This window comes from Xenopus laevis, chromosome 6S (assembly GCF_017654675.1).
Source record: "Xenopus laevis strain J_2021 chromosome 6S, Xenopus_laevis_v10.1, whole genome shotgun sequence".
Lineage (NCBI taxonomy): Eukaryota > Metazoa > Chordata > Amphibia > Anura > Pipidae > Xenopus > Xenopus laevis.
This window is the reverse complement of record NC_054382.1, coordinates 117,733,394-117,755,793: the sequence shown is the minus strand read 5'-3', so window position 1 is coordinate 117,755,793 and position 22,400 is coordinate 117,733,394. Positions and strand designations below refer to the sequence as shown.

The window sequence follows — 22,400 nt, the reverse complement described above, 5'->3', positions numbered from 1 at the left end:
GGGTCGTTACACTCCAGGGAGTGGCGTCACCAAACCTGTAGGATATCCAGGGCTGCCAAATTTTCATAACCTTAGAGTAATGTTCAGTGGCTAAACTTGTAAGTCTCTCATTAATGAAAATCCAGTCCATTTTCCCTTTAAATATAGCAAAGTCAATGCTGGGTGACTTCCATGACCTAGCGATGGTTTGTCTAGCAGCAAGGAAAATGTGGTTTAGCAATTTGAGCTGCAAAGATGGAACTCCATTAGGGGGAACACATAGGAGGGCTTCAGAAGGGGACTTGATTAAGTTGAGTTGCAAAACAGAAAAAATCATATTATAGACCCGAGTCCAGAATCTGGTCACCCTAGGGCAAGACCACCAAATGTGGAACATGGTACCCGAGGACGAGCAGCCTCTGAAGCAATTATCAGATGTATTTCTGTAAATTCTAGCCAGCCTCACTGGAGTCAAATACCATCTAAAGAGGACTTTGTAGCCTGCTTCTGATATTATGGTGTTCCTGGAACTGTGTTTTAGATTGTCCCAGGCTTTCACCCAGTCTTCTTCTGGGAGGACTAAGTTTAGTTCCTTATGCCACATCTTAATGTAGTTTAAGTCCGTGAGGCTGGCTGGAGAAATCATATTACGGTAGAGAAGAGAAACCGCTTTGAGAGTGACAGAATTATTGGTGCACCATCTCTCAAAGTAAGTTTGTGTAGGTGCTTCAGGGACCTTCCGAAGCCAATGTTGATTAACCCAGTGTAGAATTTGGGCTGCCCTAAAAGTTTCAGAGTTTGGGATGTCATAGTTTTCTTTCAAATATGCCATTGTAAGGGGACCTCTAACTGTGAGGAGATTATGGCTCCTAAGAAACCGGTGTGAGGTCCACCAATTGAAAGAGGAGGCCTGTAGCCCTGGGGGAAAAATGGGGTTGCGAACAATAGGAGCTGCCGGTGTATGGGGGGAAATCAGGTTGTATAGGGTCGCATTTTGATCCCAGACCGCAAGGGTATGTTGTAACGTGTAACTGGGTATGGGTGGAGCTGCAGTCATTTACTATGTATTAACTAATGGTATGAATTTGTTTCCTTTACATCCAGAATCCATCATTACGTCATCCAAGAACATCCTTTTTAGGCCTAACAAATGAGAAAATAGTCCTGTTGTCAGCAAACAGTATCCGAGCCACAGTCGCTACAGAAAGCAACAAGGTTTGCATAGCTTCCTTCATTTTTCTTTGACGCCCTTCATTTTTTTCAGTTAACTGTCGTTCTTTCCTGTTTGTGCCCCACTAGGAGCCATCTTTGTTTCAGCTGACCGTTGCTTCTGCTGCTTACCCTCGTGCCCTTGATATGGTTTCTGTTATTTATTTTTGAAAGTTTCCAACTTAAGCTCTTAATCACTTACACTTCTGCAATATATATATATAAAAAAAAAACGATGCTGTTTACTTGTAATTCATGCTGATTCCTATTTCTGTTTTTCTTAAGGTTGCCACTTGGGTCGATGAAACATTAAGCTCGGTAGCCTCAAAGTTAGAACACACAGCTCAGATTTTCCCTGAGCTACAAGGAGACAAGATTGTCTCGTTGCACTGTTGTGCACTTTATACTTGTGCGCAATTAGAAAATAACCTTTATTGGTGGTAAGTATAATTTATTAAATTGCCTTTTTACTAAATCTGTGCAGACAGGCCCTGATTTGTGGAAAGGCCACCCAGGCCTAGGTCGGCAGGATTTTAGGGGGCTGCATGAAGCCCAACCACACCCACATTGGTTGAAAAATACTGGGGATGCCTAGGAGATACAATCATTTTTTTTTAAATTTCCCATGGCTCAGATCCCGGTGAAAATTGAGACCGGGGCGACGAACGACATTGGGCCTAGGGGTGCCCGATATGTAAATCCGGCCCTGTGTGCAGAGCTACAGAATGTAATGTATCCATAATATCTGTTGTATATGGCTGCACTGCCAAGGCTCTCTGTACTGCAGAACTATGTTAGATCTATTAATGTATACCTCCCCTGTGTATGTATTCACTCTAATCTGCTCCGATAACCTGTTAACCAGAAGGGCAAGGTCACACGTGGCATTTTTATGTTGCATTTTTAAAAACACCTGGCTAAGCGTAAATACGCAAATGAAACCACACACGCATGATAACGAGTTTTTCAGCTTTACTTTTCCCAACAAGCATTTCTCTTTTTTCTTGTTCTCCACAATTCCAGAATTTTAGTAAAATGTTGTGAAAAAAGCCAAGTGGAAAATAATTTACATGCAGAATGTAGCCGTACTGTTCGTCAATACGCATCAATGTGTAAATACTTATATGTGAAATCCGTCTCACGAGAGTTTGGCCGCCATGTTGAAAATATGCAGCTTATTTCAGCAAAGTGTATTTCCAAACCTGCAGATCCCATAGAGTTCAACAATATGCCTTTTTCTTGGCGTATTAACGTTTCTGCTAAAGAAAGCAAATACTGGCGTCTTGTGGCGGATGTTGGCTCGCAAGCGGCCGTGGGAATTGCTATAGTGCGTATTCCATTATTTTCAATAGGGCTTCACTTTGTGCTCATTTACTCTCGGCTGTACGTTTTTAAAAACGCAACGTAAAAACTCCATGTGTGACCTTGCTCTAAATCATAATGTTTATTTGTTTAGTGATCTACAAACAGATTTTTGACTGTTGAACTGGAGCTATCCAATTTGCACTGAAACAGATTCAACAATGTATATAATGTATGTAATGTATCAATGCAAAGAACTGTGTGCAGAATATTGCCTGTCCTATTCCTCAGTGTACTCATGAAGTGGCACACGTTTTGAAAGTGGCACTACAGCTCGTGTATAGAGTAACGTGCATTGCAACTTATTTGTTGCACTATGCACAGCCCATGAATGCAGCTTCCGCCTGAATAAGAATTAACAAGTGAAATATATTTTGTTTTTAGGGGTGTGGTTCCTTTCAGTCAGAGGAAGAAAATGCTTGAAAAAGCTCGTGCAAAGAATAAAAAACCCAAATCTAGTGCCGGAATTTCATCCATGCCAAATATCACAGTTGGCACCCAGGTTAGAGAAAACTCTGATGGGGGGCTTTCATATCTTTTAGAGCAGTCTGTGAGATGCTATTATGCCAAAAATGAAATCTAAATGAGAATGCATGTGCTCGAAATATTATTTTTTATTTATCTGAATCAGCACATGGAAGAGGTGGGAGTAGAGGTCGCTAAAGCGTTTGATATTCCTCTCTGATTTTTCTGTTGCATTATGCAACTGGATGTAACTAGATGTACACTCCAGCACCTGGCATAGCTATAAGTTTCCAAATAAAGGAGAAATAAAGCTCACCAAGAATAAGTCCAGTTTTAATAGACCCTGTGTTGTGGGGATTTGTACCAGACCATTGCATACAGCATTGTACTGTAATGAAGCCCAAAGTAATTGTCACATTTTCTGGCAGCATAGGAATCATTATCTCCTGCATCTTTAATTGAACAAGAGGTTGTTAAATTCAGTTATAATTAACTACTGAAAGCTTTTTATTCTTGCAGGTATGCTTAAGAAATAACCCTCTCTACCATGCGGGAGCTGTTGCTTTCTCGATCAGTGCTGGCATTCCCAAAGTAGGAGTATTAATGGAATCTGTGTGGAATATGAATGATAGCTGCAGATTTCAGCTCCGTTCTCCAGAGAGTTTAAAAAACTTGGAAAAAACAAATAAAACAATTGAAGCCAAGTAAGTGCACTGTTATTTGCTTACCCTCCCAGTATTTTTTATTTTCAATACTATTACTGTTTTTCGGGGTTTTTTTTTTTTTTTTTTTAAGCCCATGCAAACAAGAAAAGTTAACCTATATTAGTGGTTTATTATTTAGTGGGATCTTATTAAAGGGATCCTGTCATCGGAAAACGTGTTTTTTTTCAAAATTCATCAGTTAATAGTGCTACTCCAGCAGAATTCTGGACTGAAATCCATTTCTCAAAAGAACAAACAGATTTTTTTATATTCAATTTTGACATGGGGCTAGACATTTTGTCAATTTCCCAGCTGCCCCATGTCATGTGACTTGTGCATGCACTTTAGGAGAGAAATGCTTTCTGGCAGGCTGCTGTTTTTCCTTCTCAATATAAAGCTGGCCATAGACTCAAAGATTCACTCGCCAAACGAGCGGATCTTTCCCCGATATGCCACTAAACTGCATGGCTATATCGGGGGTAATTCGAACGATCGAATTACGATGCGCCAAGCGACTCCGACGGGTCGGTCGGGTAAAAATTCAACCTTCCCGATCGATATCTGGCCGCAATATCGATCGGGAAGGTTGGATTTTTACCCGACCGTCGGAGCCGCTTGGCGCATCGTAATTCGATCGTTCGAACCCGTAGGAAGCCCCCATACACGGGCAGATAAGCTGTCGAATCGGTCCAAATGACCGATATCGGCAGCTTTATCTGCCAGTGTATGGCCACCATAACTGAATGTGTCTGTGAGACATGGCTTTTTACTATTGAGTGTTGTTCTTAGATCTACCAGGCAGCTGTTATCTTGTGTTAGGGAGCTGCTTTCTTGTTACCTTCCCATTGTTCTTTTGTTTGGCTGCTGGGGGGGGGAGGAAGGGGGTGATATCACTCAAACTTCAATCACTCTTTACTGCTGTACTGCAAGTTGATCAGAGCACAAGTCACATGACTTGGGGCAGCTGGGAAATTGACAATATGTCTAGCCCCATGTCAGATTTCAAAATTGAATATAAAAAAAAATCTGTTTGCTCTTTTGAGAAATGGATTTCAGTGCAGAATTCTGCTGGAGCAGCACTATTAGCTGATGCGTTTTGATTGGGAGTGTCTCTCAAATGTTTATATATTTGTGGGTGTGTTGCCTCACTACTTTTACAATACAGGTATGGGACCTGTTATTCCAAATGCTCGGGACCTGGTTCCGGATAACGGATTGTTCTGTAATTTGGATCTTCATACCTTAAGTCTACTAGAAAATCATGTAAACATTAAATAAACCCAAACCAGTTTGCTTCCAATAAGGATTACTTATATCTTAGCTTGGATCAAGTACAAGCTACTTTTTTATTATCACAGAGAAAAGGGAAATCATTTTTATAAATTGATTTGATTATAATAGAGTCTATGGGAGACAAGCTTTCTGTAAATTGGAGCTTTCTGGATAATGCGTTTCCGGATAACTGATCCCATACCTGTATACATTAATTGCATTCTTATTGTTTTCAAAGGACTTGGAAGGTTAAAATGAACAATGTTAAATAGCTGACTTGATACTGCCGGCAGGTGCTCCTGTAAGAAAACTGCACAGTCGGCAAGTACTTCTGTACCACCCCACCAAAGAAAAATTCTTCCACTTCATCATTCTGTGTGGCCCAGCGTCTACACATGTGCAGCTTTTTAGTGCTTTTTTTTTTTGCTTTACTTTTTTTTTTTTTACTGCACAAAGTATGATAGATTGGAAGAAGCTGGCTCTGTGGTGCTTGCACAGGAGTACCCATGACCAGTGCAGATTTCTGCAAACAGGAGCACTGGCCCTTTGTATTTTATTACAACTGTGAATTGCCTAACATTTGGCACATCCAAATGATTATAAATTCTCCTTTAAAGTTATTTATAAGTGTAATTGCTATTAAAAGAACAGTTCAGTGTAAAAATTAAAAACTGGGTAAACAATGTTTCTAATATAGTTAGTTAGCTAAAAATGTAATGTATAAAGGCTGGAGTGACTGGATGTGTAACATAATAGCCAGAACACTACTTCCTGCTTTTCAGTTTCAGAGTTGGTGACTATAAGGGGGGCCACATGGGACATAACTGTTCAGTGAGTTTGCAAATGATCCTCAGCATTCAGCTCAGATTCGAAAGCAACAGATATGACCCATGTGGCCTCCCCTCAAGTCTCTGATTGGTTACTGCCTGGTAATTAGTCCGTGGAAACCAAGAGAGCTGAAAAGCAGGAAGTAGTGTTCTGGCTATTATGTTACACATCCAGTCACTCCAGCCTCAGGGCCGCTCCGGCCATGAGGCAAGGTGAGAATCTTGCCTCAGGCGGCACGGAGCGGCCAGTTACCAGAGGCGGCAAAAAGCCGCCTCTGGTAACTTTAAGAGCCGAATTTCCGTTTTTTTAAAACGGAAATTCGGCTCTTCTAGCGCAGCGAGCGCAATAGCGCTCACTGCACTAGCGATGCGGCCCCTCCTCCACCCGCTCCGACGCTGGTAGTTAGAAGAGCGGAGCAGGAGGAGGGGCGGCATTGGGGCTGCTGCCTCAGGCGGCAGCAGCCCCTGAAACGTGCCTGTCCAGCCTTTATACATTACATTTTTGGCTAACTATATTAGATAGATTTTTTTAATTTGCACAGCCTATCTATTAAAACGGACCTGTCACCCAGACACACAAATCTGTATAACAAAAGTTCTTTTAAATTAAACATGAAATCCAATTTCTATTTTTTATTAAAGCATTCATAGCTGTTGTAATCTCATTTAAAAATCTCAGCTGTCAATCATATACTGTCTGCCCCCTCCTCTATGTCTTAGGCATAGAGGCGGGCAGACAATTACTTTCACTTTCCATTCAGCACTTCCTAGATGTCACTTCGCTCCTCACATTCTCCCCATTCTCTTTACCATTTAATTGTGTAGCCAGGGCATGGGGATGGACATCAGGTCCCCCATTCTGGTGCACAAACAAGATTCTGAGATGATACAAGGCTTGTCTTAATAACAGTGTCCACAATGGCGCCTGGCTGCTTGCTATAATTATGAATTCCCAGACTGAAGGAAACACGATTCAAATAATTTCTATAGTTCATTTTCCTTGACTAATGTGATAAAATAGGATTTTTAATAATTTTTTTGGGTGACTGGTCCCCTTTAACCCAGTTTTTATTTTTATACTAAACAATTCCTTTAAGGCTGAAGCTGACCCTTTGTTTTTTTTCTACACTACTGGTTGTGACATGTAAAGCTATGGTTGAGATCAATTAATTACAATTTTTGTTTGCCTTTTTTTTTTTTTTAAAGACCTGAGAGCAAACAGGAACCTGTAAAAACAGAGATGGGCCCGCCCCCATCTCCCGCATCTACCTGTAGTGATGCCTCTTCAATTGCTAGCAGTGCCTCCATGCCATACAGTGAGTAGCTTTTATGTGCAACCTTTTCTGCTAGATTTTATAAAGTTTGTGATTTGTGCCATACTGTGTGGCAGCCTTTGGGCACTATTCAGGGATGCAAAAAAATTTACCAAATTGCTGCTGCTTCATTTTCTAGACTTAAATAGGATATGACTGGCAGTGCAACTACTGATGCTTTTAGGTTCAATGCTCTAGTGAATTTTCTTGAAGTCTTTTCAATGAGAAAAGTTCCCAGTGTGCCATGAGCCTTAATACAGTAAAATGTGAACTGAATGGAAAACATGGCATTTGAAAAAAGGCGCAAAAAGAATGCTTTACTATCCAAAAGAAATATGCAAGCACAAGGAAACATTTAATAGAGCCATTTTAGGGTCAAGGCACATGCTCAGATTCGGGGAGATTAGTCGCCCGGGGATAAATCTCCTCTTCTTCAGATCGACTAATCTCCCCGAACTGCCTCCTGCCGGCTAGAATGTAAATCTCCTGGGGATGGCACCAGAAGTGCTTTGTTTTCCAAAGTTACCTCACGATTAAACTTCGGGCAAGTTCGGAAAACTAAGCACTCAGAGTTCCATACCACCCGCGATTTACATTCTAGCCGGTGGGAGGCAGTTCGGGGAGATTAGTCGGCCACAAAGAAGAGGCGATTTGTCGCCGGGCGACTAATCTCCTCGAATCTGAGTGTATTCCCTGACCCTTATGCCTCTTGTTCTCCTCTTAAGTAATGTTGTGGAAGACCTTTGAATTAATTTGCTGAAAGGGCTGATGCAAGACCTGCTTCTCTTGCCCCCCCCCTCCCAAGAGAGATTAAAGGTTAGGAAAGAGTAAACACTTCAGAAAGCATGTTGGTACTAATATGCATAACTGTTTCTGATAGGGGTTGGTTCCTCTACACAATCATTAAAATATGCCATTATTACTTGACTTTCCCTTTAAAGGAGAACTAAGCCCTAAAACTGATTGTGGCTAAAAATGCCATATTTTATATACTGCACTTATTGCACCAATAAGTGCAGTTTCAGCTTCTCAACAGCAGCAATGATCCAGGACTTCAAACTTGTCACAGGGGGTCACCATCTTGGAAAGTGTCTGTGACACTCACATGCTCAGTGGGCTCTGAGCAGCTGTTGAGAAGCTAAGCTTAGGGCTCGTCACTAATTATCCAGCAGAAAATGAGGTTGGTCTGTAATATAAGCTGATGCTACAGGGCTGATTATTAAATTCTGCTGCCATGTAGTAATTATCTGTATTAATTACTAAACAGCCTTATATTGTGACATTTCTATTCTATGTGTACTGTATATTGTGAGTGGCTCCCTAAGATCAGTAAATGACAGCAGCACAGAGCATGTGCAGTGAATCAGCAGAAAAGAAGATGGGGAGCCACTGGGGCATCCTTGGAGCCAGATTTTTACTGCTAAAGGACTGTGGTTGCTTTTGGATGGTACAGAAGCACAAAACATAATGTACAACATTTCTAGCCTACTTTTTTTAGTTAGGCTTTAGTTCTCTTTTAATATGAAGGGCAGATGAGCTGTAATAGAACTTTAGCAATAGAGCATATAGGTTAAATATTATAACTCAACTGCTGTGTTGTTCCTTTTAAGAACGAAGACGATCAACTCCTGCTCCTAAGGAAGAAGAGAGAGTGAATGAAGAACAGTGGTCTCTCAGAGAAGTTGTTTTTGTAGAAGATGTTAAAAATGTTCCTGTTGGGAAGGTTGGTAACACATATGAGAGTAACCTTTTTATGTATAACTAAAATAGTGCTGAGCATTAGCTTTATAGGATGAACAAGCTGCTGAAAAAAAAATTTTCAAAAATATTTTTGTGTACATCAGAATTGTTTTGTATTGCAGATTTTGTATTTATGTATTTTTTTGACATATTACAATTTAATAGACGTAAACACAAGGTGTGATGGGAGTTGCAGTCAAAAGGTCATTTGTAATGCCAATACCCCCAAAAGACTGCTAGATTTGTGGAAATACAACTCAAGGTGACTTCTGATCACTCACCCGTTTACTTGTACCTGCAATATATCTGTCTTTCTAGAGAAAAGTGGTCACCTCTCCAGTCCATAATGAACACTGCCGCCAGGCTTATACACCTCAGCAACCGCTCCTCCTCTGCCATGCTACTCTGCCAATCCCTGCATTGGCTTCCACAACATTTCAGAATAAAATTCAAATTAATGACCCTGACATTAAAAGCACTTCATAACTCTGCCCCACGCTACATCTCTGAATGTATCTCTAGATACTCGCACAACCGCTTACTATGCTCCTCTACTGACCTGCTTCTCAACTTATCTCTCATTACCTCCTCACACACTCGCATTCAAGACTTTGCAAGGGCTGCACCCCTCCTCTGGAATTCTCTCCCACGGTCTGTCCGTCTTTCTCCCAACCTTTCTGCCTTCAAAAGATCTCTTAAAACGCACTTATTTAGAGAAGCCTACCCTCACTCTGCTTAACTACCTTTACTCTGTTGATACCATAATTGCTCCATCTCTCACCTGGCTTATTTCTGATCTTGCCCACTCCCACACCTTGTGTCTCATTCCCTTTCCGTTTAGATTGTAAGCTCTTTTGCACAGGGCCTTCCTCGCCTTTTGCACCTGTACTGGTTGTTATGTATGTAACGCTGTATGTTATATGTAATATAAAAAATATCATGTACTGTTGCCCTGCACTGGTAAAACTGATGTGTTTGCTTCAGAAACTCTACTATAGTTCATATAAACAAGCTGCTGTGTAGCAATGGCGGAAATTGAAAAACGGCTATATGGCACAGGATAAATAATGGATAACAGATAGCATTATGTTCTACAGAGCTTATCTGCTGTGTAACTTGAGCCTTTTCTCCTTTGAAAAGCTGCCCCCATGGCTACACAGCAGTTTATTTATATAAACAATAGTAGTGTTTCTGAAGCAAACACAGCAGTTTACCAGTGCAGGATAACACTGCATTATATTTATATTACTTTGAAACAATTAAATGTTTTGATGTTACTGGTCCTTTAAAATCATTTTTTTTCACTTATCTGTGAGACCTGTAGTGGCCATATTGCTTAGTTTTGGCTTACTCTGAATGTAGCTAATCAGACTCTGTCATACATGAAAACTGTTCATCTTCTATTTAATAGGCTAAATATCAGGTCCCTGAGATGTACCAGCAGAGCATTACTTTTAAGGAGTGAAGGTGCTAACCAGGGTGTTCATTGTTATCTTCTGATATTTATCAGCCCAGTACATTTTGAGAAGATAAACATTGTTAGATCATCCTGATAACACTGCATTCTTTATACTGCAAAATGTGATTTGTGATTTGTGATTTTTGCCAAGTAATGTCTTTTTTGGTTGAGTTTACTTGTTGTTGGACCCAGCCACAGGTTCTCTCTTAGAAATTGGTCCAAGCCTCGATCCCTACCTAACTTCTTGAGATTATTATGTAGGACAGGAATACAGTTTGGACTTTAATTCAGATAAAAACAATGAAGGAAACCCCAAAGTGACATTCCATTTTGTTTTCTCTATCTTTCTCCCTTTAAGGTACTAAAAGTTGATGGGGCCTATGTTGCAGTCAAATTTCCTGGCACTTCTAATAATTCTAATAATTCTAATAATTCTAACAATCCGTGCACCCCTGGCTCTGATCCAGACCCATCCTCTCTCCTCCAGGATTGTAGATTACTACGGATTGATGAACTACAGGTATTGAACTGGCCTCCCCACCACCACCTTATGTAAAACCATTGTTGAACAAAATGTAGTTGATCCCACTTTTTTATTAATTAATTGTTTGGTCTTATTTTCGTACCTGGTTATTTCGTCTATTCAAAGACCGATTTTGTACAAATTAAAAGAAACATTGTTGTTTTTATTCAAGCCACTGTTTGGTGAAATCTGGGGTGTACCTGCCCCTCATAGGCTACCTGCCCCTCATAGGCTACCTGCCCCTCATAGGCTACCTGCCCTTGGACTTTCCTCTCTGTATCATATAATCACTTATGTATTCTATAATTACTTTTATTTCATCTTCTTCTAGGTAGTGAAAACTGGGGGGACACCCAAAGTCCCAGACTGTTTCCAAAGGACACCTAAAAAGCTGTGCATTCCTGAAAAAACTGAGATCCTGGCAGTCAATGTAGATTCCAAAGGTAAATTGTTAAAATATTTTATTTTAATGCTTTAAGATTCTTTTTTTGTCCGCCAAAATACGACATTGTATACCTTCCTTTCTAATTATATTTACTGTATATAATTTATATATATCATGCCATTGATTACTGTGTTGAGTATTTAAAGCAGTGATTGACGTGGGAATATTGGTGTCTTATGTTAAACACTAGTGGGTGCATACAAAACACCTTTTGTGCTAATAGCCAAAGTATTGCAAGAATGCAACTGGACTTTTATTTATAACATATTGCACCTGTGGTACCTTTCAGTATGCAGTCTATTGTTCCTTCTTTTATTTTTTGCAGAGAAAAATAGTCAATTGTACTTTACATTGTCCTTCCTATTATGGTAACACTTTTTTTCTATTTTGTGCAGGGGTTCACGCGGTACTGAAAACAGGGACATGGGTACGGTACTGTATCTTTGATCTTGCAACTGGAAAAGCAGAACAGGAAAACAACTTCCCAACAAGTAGCATTGCATTTCTTGGCCAGAATGAGAGAAATGTTGCTATTTTTACAGCTGGGCAGGTTTGTGCTTTCCATAGCTTGACTGGTTTTGTACATGTTTAATACATTTATTATAAATGTGAATTATTTGATTAAAATTGAGTCTATGGGAGATGACCTTCCCGTAATTTGGAGCTTTCTGGCTAAATGGTTTCCAGATAACAAATCCTATACCTGTAGCAAGTGTGTGACTTGCTCTTTACGTTAATATAATGTAAAAATATTTTTTGCACCATCTAAAGGCGAATTAGCTGATTGATATTGTTACCATAGTCTAGTTTGTACCTGTAATGGTTGTTCCCCAACAAATAAGGAATTATATTTCTTTTACAGGAATCTCCCATCATTCTTAGAGATGGCAATGGTACCATTTATCCCATGGCAAAAGATTGCATGGGTGGGATAAGAGATCCAGACTGGCTTGACCTTCCTCCAATAAGCAGTCTTGGAATGGGAGTTCATTCTTTAACCAATCTCCCTGCAAATTCAACAATTAAGAAGAAAGCAGCCATTATCATAATGGCTGTTGAGGTATGTATTGTAAATCTTCACCATTTTTTCATGTTATTACTAAAGATCAGATGTGTGTAGGTGGGTGTGTAAAAAAAAAAAAAAAAAAAAAAAAAATATATATATATATATATATATATATATATATATATATATATATATATATATATATATATAATTTGTTTTTACTTATTCGTCTAATTTTAGTACTACTGTTACAGTAAATGTAGTAATCATGGATCACATCACAGGCTTATCCCATGCCTTTCTTAGGATGTGTTTCACCCACGTCTAGGGGGATACAAGGACCATGGGTAAAGGGTCCCGCCCATCAGGAGGAAGGACACTGATGAAATCAGAGCTGACACCCCTCCCTCTCTCACTTTCCTGCCCTGGGGGCATCCGTTTTTTTCAGTGTCCTTCACTCAGGAGGTTGGACTGGCTGCTAGACATGCTCAACAAAAGGACCTATCGGCTGATGTTTAGCATCAGCACCCGAGGTGAGGCCATGCCAGTGCCCGTTCACTCCGTGCTAACCCCCTGACGCGGTGCCGCAAGTCAACTCGGTAGAAGGGGACCTGCCACCATGGAGATGAGCCAAATGCACTAGATTAGCACTCCCTCCGGTCAGCTAGGTGAGCGCATCTCCCCCAGTGCTCCCCACCTGCCATTTGACCCGCTGGGCATCCCACAATGCCTTCCCCTCTTCAGAGTAGGCGGCACGCGAGTCCCCTTGTGCATGATTTTTTTCGCTCCATACGCGACATCACTCCTCCGTGTAGCTCCCTTCACACGATTGAGGCTGCCCTGCCCTCACCTTTAGCGGGTTCTGCCAGTCAGAGAGCGGTCTCCTGCCCACTCGACATCTGGCTACAGCCCTGCCTCTCTCTCCTTTACAGCCACCTTAAGTCCAGGTGTTCTCTGGGGGTGGGCAGACACTAACCACTCGGTTGCCTTTTTTGTCTGCTCAAAATTCCTCACAAATTTTCTGGAGGGCCAAGTAGATCCGCTAGGCCAGACTCAGGATTTTCACTCCACAGCTTCTGACCTGACAGTCCCAGCGGCTACTGCCCCTGGACCCTCCCCTAAGGGGGACACCTCCGATGCCCCAGGGTGGGCTGTTTCATTGTCTGTCACTTTCTAATCTGCAATGTATACCCCCAATAGCTTCTTCCATTGACAAAATGCTTGCACAAATGACTGCCAAACCTTCATCTGCTCTCAGAACGCAAGTGCCCACACAACCTGAGGGATGTACCCCTTAAGGGTTGTCTCCTACTCTGACGAGGAGGCGAGCAAAGGGGAAATAGTGTCCTCCTCTGCGGCCTCTTGACTCCAGAGAGGCTGAAGCATATGAAGCAGTCCCTGGATTTGAGGGCCTCATTAGGGCAGTACTGGAGACCCTGCATATCCAGGAGGAGGACACAGCTCAGAAGAAATCCTCCTCCCTGTTTTAGAGACAAAACAAGATCTCTGTGCCCTTTCCAGCACATGAACAATTACAGGCGCTAGTCCAGGAAGAGTTGACAAAACCTGGACATGAAGTACCAGGTTACCAAACATTTTGCCAGACAATATCCCTTTCCCATGGATTGTATTGATAAGTGAAGCACACCACTGGTAGTAGATGCCCCTGTCGCTCGCCTTTCCAATGCCACCGTCCTCACTGTCCCTGGTGCCTCGACCTTCAAGGACCCCACTGTCCAGTCCAGTTCCCTGCTACAGATGGCACAGAAAGGGGGATCTGGGGACCGATCGTTCAGCTGGCTTCCTACATCCAGGAGGCCAACCAGTTCTTAGCAGACACCTCTGTCGACACCTCACGGGTCATCGAAGAGCATCGGCTCTCTGTCGCAGCCTACAGAGCCCTATGGCTGAAGCTGTGGTCTGCGGACCTCCGTTCCAAGAAGTCACTAATTTCCATCCCTTTTCAGGGCTTCAAGCTGTTTAGATACACTGGCAAAATTATTCCCAGGACACAGAGGGGATGAGCACACTTCTGTCCCAACAAAAGTCCAAGTCTGTCTTCTCCTTCAGCAAGGGCCATTCCTTTCGGAACCAAGGCTTTCGCCAACACAAGTCCAGCCCTCCGGCGAAAACTCACTCTTCCTTCAAGGGCTGGTTTCCCAGCAGGGGAAGGAGTCATGGCAACACGGCAAGCCCAAGACAAGAATTCTTCATCTTGACTACGCCCCATAACCTCCAGACGACAGAAAAAAAACAGCTTAAGTTTTTTGCAGATACCTGGGCTTGACTCATAGATGCCTACCAATAAACATCCTTGAACTGCGAGCCATTCTCAAGACCCTTCTTGCGTGGGATTGCATGTTGAGAAATCAAGCTGTGCAGATTCAATCTGACAACGTCACGGCGGTGGCATACATCAACCGGCAGGGCGGCACAAGAAGCATATTAGCAAATTGGGAGGTGCCCACATAGGCACAAAACGCATTAGGCCTATACATGTCCTAATCTAACAAGACTTGAGCTACTGCTTTACTTGGAAATGGGCCTCACCCCTCTTGGATTTTTGCCAATCGGGAGTTGGCTCTCATCCTGGAGTGTGCGGAAAGGAAGGCCACTCCGATATCCGCAATTCACATCCCAGTAGTGGCCAACATGGAGGCTGATTTTCTCAGCCGGCACCAGTTGGACCCATGAGAATGGGAACTGCACCAGGACAACTTGCAGGTGCTAGTCCAAAGGTGGGGACAGCCGGAGATCGACCTAATGGCAACTAGACACAATCGGAAGGCTGCCACATTGTACGGTGTCGGGATCCTCTGGCAGCAGGCTTAGATGCCATGACAATGCCATGGCTATTTCGACTGGCGTACGTGTTCCCACCTCTTCCCATATTACCTTGGGTGTTAAAGGAAAACTATACCCCCAAAATGAACACTTAAGCAACAGATAGTTTATATCATATTAAGTGACATATTAAAGAATCTTACCAAACTGGAATATATATTTAAGTAAATCTTGCCCTTTTACATCTCTTGCCTTGAGCCACCATTTCATGATGGTCTCTGTGCTGCCTCAGAGATCACCTGACCAGAAATACTTCAACTCTAACTGTAACAGGAAGAAGTGTGGAAGCAAAAGACACAACTCTGTCTGTTAATTGGCTCATGTGACCTAACATATATGGTTTGTTGGTATGTTTGTGAATCCTACGATCCCAGGGGGCGGCCCTTATTTTTTAAAATGGCAATTTTCTATTTATGATTACCCAATGGCACATACTACTAGAAAAGTATATTATGAAAATGGTTTATTTACATGAAGCAGGGTTTTACATATGAGTTGTTTTATGCAATATCTTTTTATAGAGACCTACATTGTTTGGGGGGTATAGTTTTCCTTTAAGAAAGATCTCCAGAAAACCTGTCGCATCAATCTTGTGTCTCAGCGCTGGCCCAGGAGATCATGGTATTCCAATCTCCTTGATCTGTCATTGGAGCCACCAGTAACACTTCCCTTTTTTCCTTGGCTACTATTGTCTTACCGGGATGGCTCTTGAGGCGGCAGTGCTGAGACAAAAAGTTATTTTACTGGACGTCATCTTAACCATGATCAAAGCTCCAAGGTTTACCGCAGGGTGTGGGAGACATACTGCTCCTGGTGTAACTCAGAGGAGGTTCCTTTTGGGGAATTCAGACTTCCGTGGATCCTAAAGTTTCTCCAAGCAGGGCTAGTGAAAGGTCTCAGCCTGGGTTCCCTGAAAGCTCAGGTATCCGTCCTGTTCCAGCAGAGGATTGCTCTAGAGGACGATGTTCGGACTTCCCTTCAGGGTGTTGCACGCGTTTCACCTCCGTTCAGGCACCCAGTCCCACTGTGGGATTTGAATTAATGTTGACTGCCCTTTTAGATCCCCCATTTGAACCACTAAATGAAGTGTGACTGGAAGTCCTCAAATGGAAGACCATGTTCCTGGTTGCAATCTCGTCAGCGAGACAGGTCTCTGAGCGGGGAGCACTAGCCTGCTCAGAACCATTCTTGGTTTTCCACAAAGATAGGACAGTGCTCCATACGGCCCCAGGGTTCCTACCCAAGGTGGTCTCTGCCTTCCACATCAATTCAGAAATCAATCTACCATCATTCTGCACCAATCCAACAAATGACAAGGAAACAACCCTGAATGTGGTAAGAGTCCCCTAAGTTGTATGTTTTCTGCCCAAAATCCATTTGGAAGACAGACACCTTTCTCGGTCCTGAGAGCCTTCCGGCCTCAAAAACCACCATTGAGCTCAGATTAAGGAGACAGGCGGTCCTACCGGGCACAGAAGAGGGCACCTCCCATTAAACTTAGGGCACATTCCACCAGAGCCCTTGGGACTTCCTGGGCTTACAGAAATTCTTCTTCGCTGAGCAAGTGTGTAGGGCAGCTACCTGGTTCTCCCTACGTATTTTCACAAAACTCTACCGCTTCTATAAAGAACTGTCTGTAGTGGCAGCCTTCGGACAGAAGGTTCTCCAGGCACTAGTTTCTTAAACCATCAGAGTTCTCCCTCCCTGCTGTGGGGGGTGCTTTGGTGTGTCCCCCTAGGTGTGGGAGAAAAGATGTATTTACCGTTAAATCCTTTTCTCTCCAGTCATAAGGGGGGCACAGGGCTTCCCCCCTAAACTCTTGTTCTACTGTTTTGTTCTACCATATGAGAGTTTGTTCTTCAGTTACGTTCACTGTTTTTCTTGGGTACAAACGGACGGCCCCTGGGCATGACCGGGGATAAAGGGAGAGTGGGAGGTGTGCCATCTCTGATGTCATCAGTGCTCCTGATTGGCGGGACCCTTTACCCACAGTCCCGGTGTCCACCCTTACAACTTGATTGAAAAGGATTTAACGGTAAGTAAATAAAAGTACCCTATTTCCACAATTTAATAGTGTTGTAATGTTTTGCTTGGCTTTACATGTGCACTGTATAATCTATTTTTTCTCACTACATGCAGAAGCAAACACTGATGCAACACATTTTGCGCGGTGATTATGAGGCCTGCAGGCAGTATTTGATGAACCTAGAGCAAGGTGTAGTTTTGGATCCAAACACTCAAATGCTGCAGACTTTTCTGAGCCACAGATGTGATGGCAATAGGAACATATTGCATGCCTGCGTGTCCGTTTGCTTCCCAACAAGCAACAAGGAAACAAAAGAAGAGGAGGGTAAGAACAAACCTTTAATTAGTAGCTAAATTATGGTGCCTTTGCTTCAAATTTTTTAAGTTTTTTTTGTTTTTTTTAAACTTTTTTAAATGTTATATATTTTGTTCATCTAATTAAATTCTCTTACTTAATTGATCCATGGACCTGTATTGAAATCTGTGAAAAAAAAGCATAGACAGATCTAATGCTAATTATCTTTGTTTCAGAAGCAGAGCGCTCTGAAAGGAATACATTTGCAGAAAGACTGTCTGCAGTAGAAGCAATTGCCAATGCTATATCTGTGGTTTCTAGCAATGGTCCCGGAAATCGTGCTGGATCGTCCAGCAGTAGAAGGTGAGAACTGACCTTTTTTTTTTTTGTATTCAGGTGTGGTTTATTGAACTCAATTTACAAGACATACAATGCAATACATCACATCATCACATTTGGTTATACATAAAAATAAAAGTCGTTGCCAAAGGCACAATCTGTAGCATAAGCAATTCTTCACTTAAAACATAGCACGACAGTGACCACAGGAATTGCATAACAGTGTACCACATTCTACAGAATAACAGAGTTCCACTAGTCTTGTACCCAATCCAGCCATTTATCCCAAATTTTGTTAAACTTCTTAGTGCTACCTCTCTTTTTATAAATCAAGGCCTCTAGGTTACATAGAGATTTAACCTCCTGCCTCCAATGTGCTGAGGAAGTAGGTAGGGCATCCTTCCACTTCCTTGTGATGAGCTTCCTTGCTAAAAATAAACCTTCCTTTACAAAGAGAGCTTGTAAGAACGTAAAGACATCATTGAGGCCTATGCCAAAAAAGCAGGTTTTCACTGTTCTTGGGAGTGTGGTTTCCATAATCGCATCAAGCGTGTCAAGGATCTCAGACCAGTATAAAGCAAGGACCGGACAGTCCCATATCATATGGGTGAGGGAGGCATCAGGAGCACGGCACCTGGGGCATTCTGAGGAGGATTCAGGAAAGATACGGTGCAACTTAGCCGGATAGTAGTAAGCCCTGTGAATTAGGTACAACTGTATCATTCTATCTCTATAGTTGACGGAGACTGTGGTAGGAGAGGCCACCAGCTCCTCCCACTCCTCATCCTCAAGCACCCCAACTTCACTCTCCCACTTAACTTTCAGGGACAATAGAGGTTTATTGAAATGTGCAGTGTGCAATCCCGCATATAGCTTTGATATAATACCCTTCGTGGAGCCCTGCGAAAGGCAGTCAACCAAGCTATAATGAGCTAACTGAATTGGTTGCTGTCTGTGCTGATAGGACAGGCTCTGCTGTATTTGAGTGTACCGTAACCACTGGTGCGGAGGTAGGTGAAAATCTTCCTGCAGCTTATCAAACGGGACCAATTTCCCTTCATGCCAAACTTCCCCTATGGTACGAATCCCGCACCGCGCCCAAATAGGATTTTTGCCCAGCCTAGCAATGCCCGGAAACCAAAAGTTTTCCCAGAGTGGTGTCTGGGGAAGAAATTTGTCAATCATGGCAATTTGAGAGGCTTTCCCCCAGATTGTACGCATGAAGGTCAGCACTTGATTTGGGTATTTCATCGGCCGTGGTTTTTTAATGAGAAGCCACTGGAATGGGGGGAATGAGCCACCCAGTATTAGCCTATGCAGTTGATAAAGAGTCTGGTGAAAGGATTCTCCCACCCACACCGCTAGGTGACTTGGCTGAGCAGCCAAGTAGTATAGGAAAATATTCGGAAAGGATACCCCACCTTGGAATTTGTTCCTGGTAAGTGTACTTAAACTCAATCGAGGGCGGGTGCCCCCCCAAATCAGTCGACGAAAGCTAGAGTCAACTTTGGCAAAAAAGGACTTTTTAATCCAAATCGGAGCTTGGAGAAGGATATATGTCAGTTTAGGGAGAAGAATCATCTTTATGAGCTGTATCCTACCCATAGGGCTTAACATCAAGGATTCCCACGCTTTAATTTTCTTTTCTACAGTTGACAGCAGGGGTAGAACATTAGAACTATAGTAAGCAGAAATAGGCAGCTTGACCACTACTCCCAGATAAGTAAATTGATCAACTATTGGAAAGGGAGACTGCGGCTCTTCTCCTTGCATAATTGTGCCATCTACTAGCAGTATGCTGGACTTTGCTGCACTAGTGACCAACCCGGAGAGGCGTGCAAATGTCGTTGTTACCTCTGTTAGACATTGTAGGGATGGCCCCATATCCCCGAGATATATCAAGGTATCGTCAGCATAGAGCTGAATCCTCTCCTCCCTATCTCCAAGGCGCCACCCTTGAAATTTATCATGTATTCTGATTGCTTGCGCAAAGGGCTCCATGGCTAGGGCGAAAAGGAGGGGAGACATCGGGCAGCCCTGTCTCATACCCCTTTCCAGAGGGAACTGTGTTGAGGGTATGCCATTTACTATTAGGGCCGCTCTAGGCGAGTAATACATGAGTCTCACCCAATTAGTAAATGAGGGCCCAAAATTAAACTGCTTCAAAACGGACCACATATAGGGCCATTCGACCGTGTCAAATGCCTTTGTGACGTCTAAGACAGCCACTGCCCTCTGGCCGGAGTTGTCATGTGTAGTGGCAAGGTTCAAATACAGCCGTCTAATATTGAGAGCAGTTGACTTCCCCTGCATAAACCCAGTCTGATCTTCTGCAATAACAGTGTGGATGACCTTATTGATCATATTCGCTAGTACTTTTGCCAAAACTTTTATATCAGTTGGGAGAAGAGAGATTGGTCTGTAGGCATCCAAATGGGTAGGGTTTTTACCAGGCTTCTGTAACAAAACAACAGAGGCCTCATACATGGAAGGAGGAAGGTGTCCCCCTTGAAAAGCATACTGTAGCATTGATAGTAAATAGGGCCCAATACTCTCCTTAAACCTTTTGTAAAATTCGATGGGGAGGCCATCAGGGCCAGGTGCCTTCCGGCATGGAAAGGAGTCTATAGCATCATACAATTCTCTCAAGGTTATTGCCTTCTCTAACAGGGTCTTATCCGCCTGGGACAGCCGTGGCAACCCAAGGCTAGTTAAAAAGTTTTCTCTCTCCTCCACTGACGTAACATTGGTAGATTTGTAGACTTCAGTAAAGTAAGAGGTCAGTAGGTCCTGAATTTCACTGGGTTGAGTACACAGTAGCCCTTGCTGGTTTTCTAGTTCTGTTATTACAGGCGTGGGATTATCAGCTCTAGAGACATACGCGAGAAGCTTACCCACCCGCTCCCCGTGCTCAAAAAAAGAAGCCTTAGTAAACAGTAATTTACGTTTAGCCTTAGCCGAAAGATAAGTAGAGTAAACTGATTGGGCAGATTGGAGGTCTTTGTAGTGCTGTGGGATAGGATTGTTGACTACTGCATTTTCACAATCAGCAACTTTACTAGCTAATGCGATCTCCTCTAATATAGAAGTGCGTTTAACTGCCGTGATTTCACTATGAAAGACCCCTCTCATATAGGCTTTAAAAGTGTCCCAGACTACAGATGGATCAGCTGTGTCCACATTTACCGCAAAAAATTCTCTCATAGTACCAGCAAGCCTCTCATCATCGTCAATAATCTCCAACCAAATTGGGTTCAAGGCCCACCTCTTCCTTTCACTTGCCTGAGGGGTGTGCCATGTAGCCATAAGGGGGGCATGGTCTGAAATGCCCCGGGGCAGGTATACTATATCCTTAAGTCCAGCTAGGATCCCTCCCGTCAGGAAAATAAGGTCAATGCGTGATAAGGTTAGGTGTGAGGTAGAAAAGCACGAATATTGAAGCTCTGTAGGATGGAGAAGTCTCCAGCCCTCTACTAGACCTAGTGCCTCAATTAGACTGGCTAAATTAGTAGGAGGTGGAGTTGTCTGCGGAGGCTGCCTATGTAACCTGTCAAGCTGAGGAGAGAGGACCGAATTGAAATCCCCAGCGCAAATAACTTGAGCGTGTGGGCGAGCAGTAATAAATGGAATAAGGTGGTGGAGGCATTCATCCGAGTACGGAGGGGGAATATAAAGGTTAGCTAAGATTAGCTCTCTGGCTGCTATTTGGCAATGGAGATAAACCAATCTGCCTCTAGGATCAATTTTAACAGTGTATGGCCTAAAGCACACTGATTTTTTTATTAAAATAGACGTGCCAGCTGTGTAAGAGGAATAAGCAGAGTGATAACTCCACCCAATCCAAGGTTTCTTTATAGATTTTACCTTATTACCCATAAGGTGAGTCTCCTGTAAGAATACCAAATCTGGATTACGTTTTCTGATATAATCCATGGTCAGCCTACGCTTGATTGGGTCATTAAGACCCCTCACATTCCAACTTAGTAATGAAAGACTCATTGTACACCTTTGTAAAAGCAGTAAACAGCATATGGGGCAAAAGCTTGCTGCTGGGTACGTGGACAAGCCCCATCTAACAATTGTATAATAGCAAAACCTTCATAGCCTATCACTCCAAATGTGAAATTGAGTCGACTTCCATCTTGTGTCATATCACCTGAATTAACCTCATAGTTTAGAACTTCCCCATGAAACTTCCCCCTCCCCTTCCACCCACCCCCAACTTGAATTTGTCCCTCCAACAAAAAAGAAAACATTAGCAGTACCGAGGGTGGCAGACCTGCTAGTCCCTTGTATAGGGGTTGTGGCTTAACTAACAACACTTCCCATTTACCCCCTTCTCCAGACCTTTCACAAGCACCCGCTCACAGTGCTATAACTCTTACCACATAACAGCACCCAAAACAGATAATAAACGTTGAGTCAATTGAGAGTCCATGTAAATCCAACATCCAGGAGGTATCCTTCAGAAACGGAACAGTGGATCAAGTATCCGGCAGGCAGTTCCACAGTGAAAACTTTCAAAAAACCAAGACAACGGGTATTCCCAACTGTTGTTCAGATGCAAGGAAAAAACAACCAAAAAAAAAACCC

At 42.7% G+C, this 22,400-nt stretch overlaps 1 protein-coding gene across 8 annotated transcripts in view; it reads left to right on the top strand.

Moving 5' to 3' along the window:
• Positions 1-22,400, top strand: part of ubr5.S (ubiquitin protein ligase E3 component n-recognin 5 S homeolog) — a 106,453-nt gene that overhangs the window by 34,547 nt on the left and 49,506 nt on the right. For 7 of the 8 annotated variants that reach the window (XM_018223897.2, XM_018223898.2, XM_018223900.2 and 4 more), the window contains 12 exons: positions 1,084-1,194; positions 1,474-1,628; positions 2,935-3,052; positions 3,535-3,719; positions 7,025-7,134; positions 8,742-8,854; positions 10,689-10,850; positions 11,185-11,296; positions 11,694-11,848; positions 12,161-12,358; positions 17,288-17,498; positions 17,705-17,831. In XM_018223897.2, coding sequence (XP_018079386.1) covers positions 1,084-1,194; positions 1,474-1,628; positions 2,935-3,052; positions 3,535-3,719; positions 7,025-7,134; positions 8,742-8,854; positions 10,689-10,850; positions 11,185-11,296; positions 11,694-11,848; positions 12,161-12,358; positions 17,288-17,498; positions 17,705-17,831 — 1,757 coding nt within the window. The remainder of the gene's footprint in view (positions 1-1,083; positions 1,195-1,473; positions 1,629-2,934; positions 3,053-3,534; positions 3,720-7,024; positions 7,135-8,741; positions 8,855-10,688; positions 10,851-11,184; positions 11,297-11,693; positions 11,849-12,160; positions 12,359-17,287; positions 17,499-17,704; positions 17,832-22,400) is intronic. The other variant, XM_018223896.2, reaches the window with a different exon arrangement.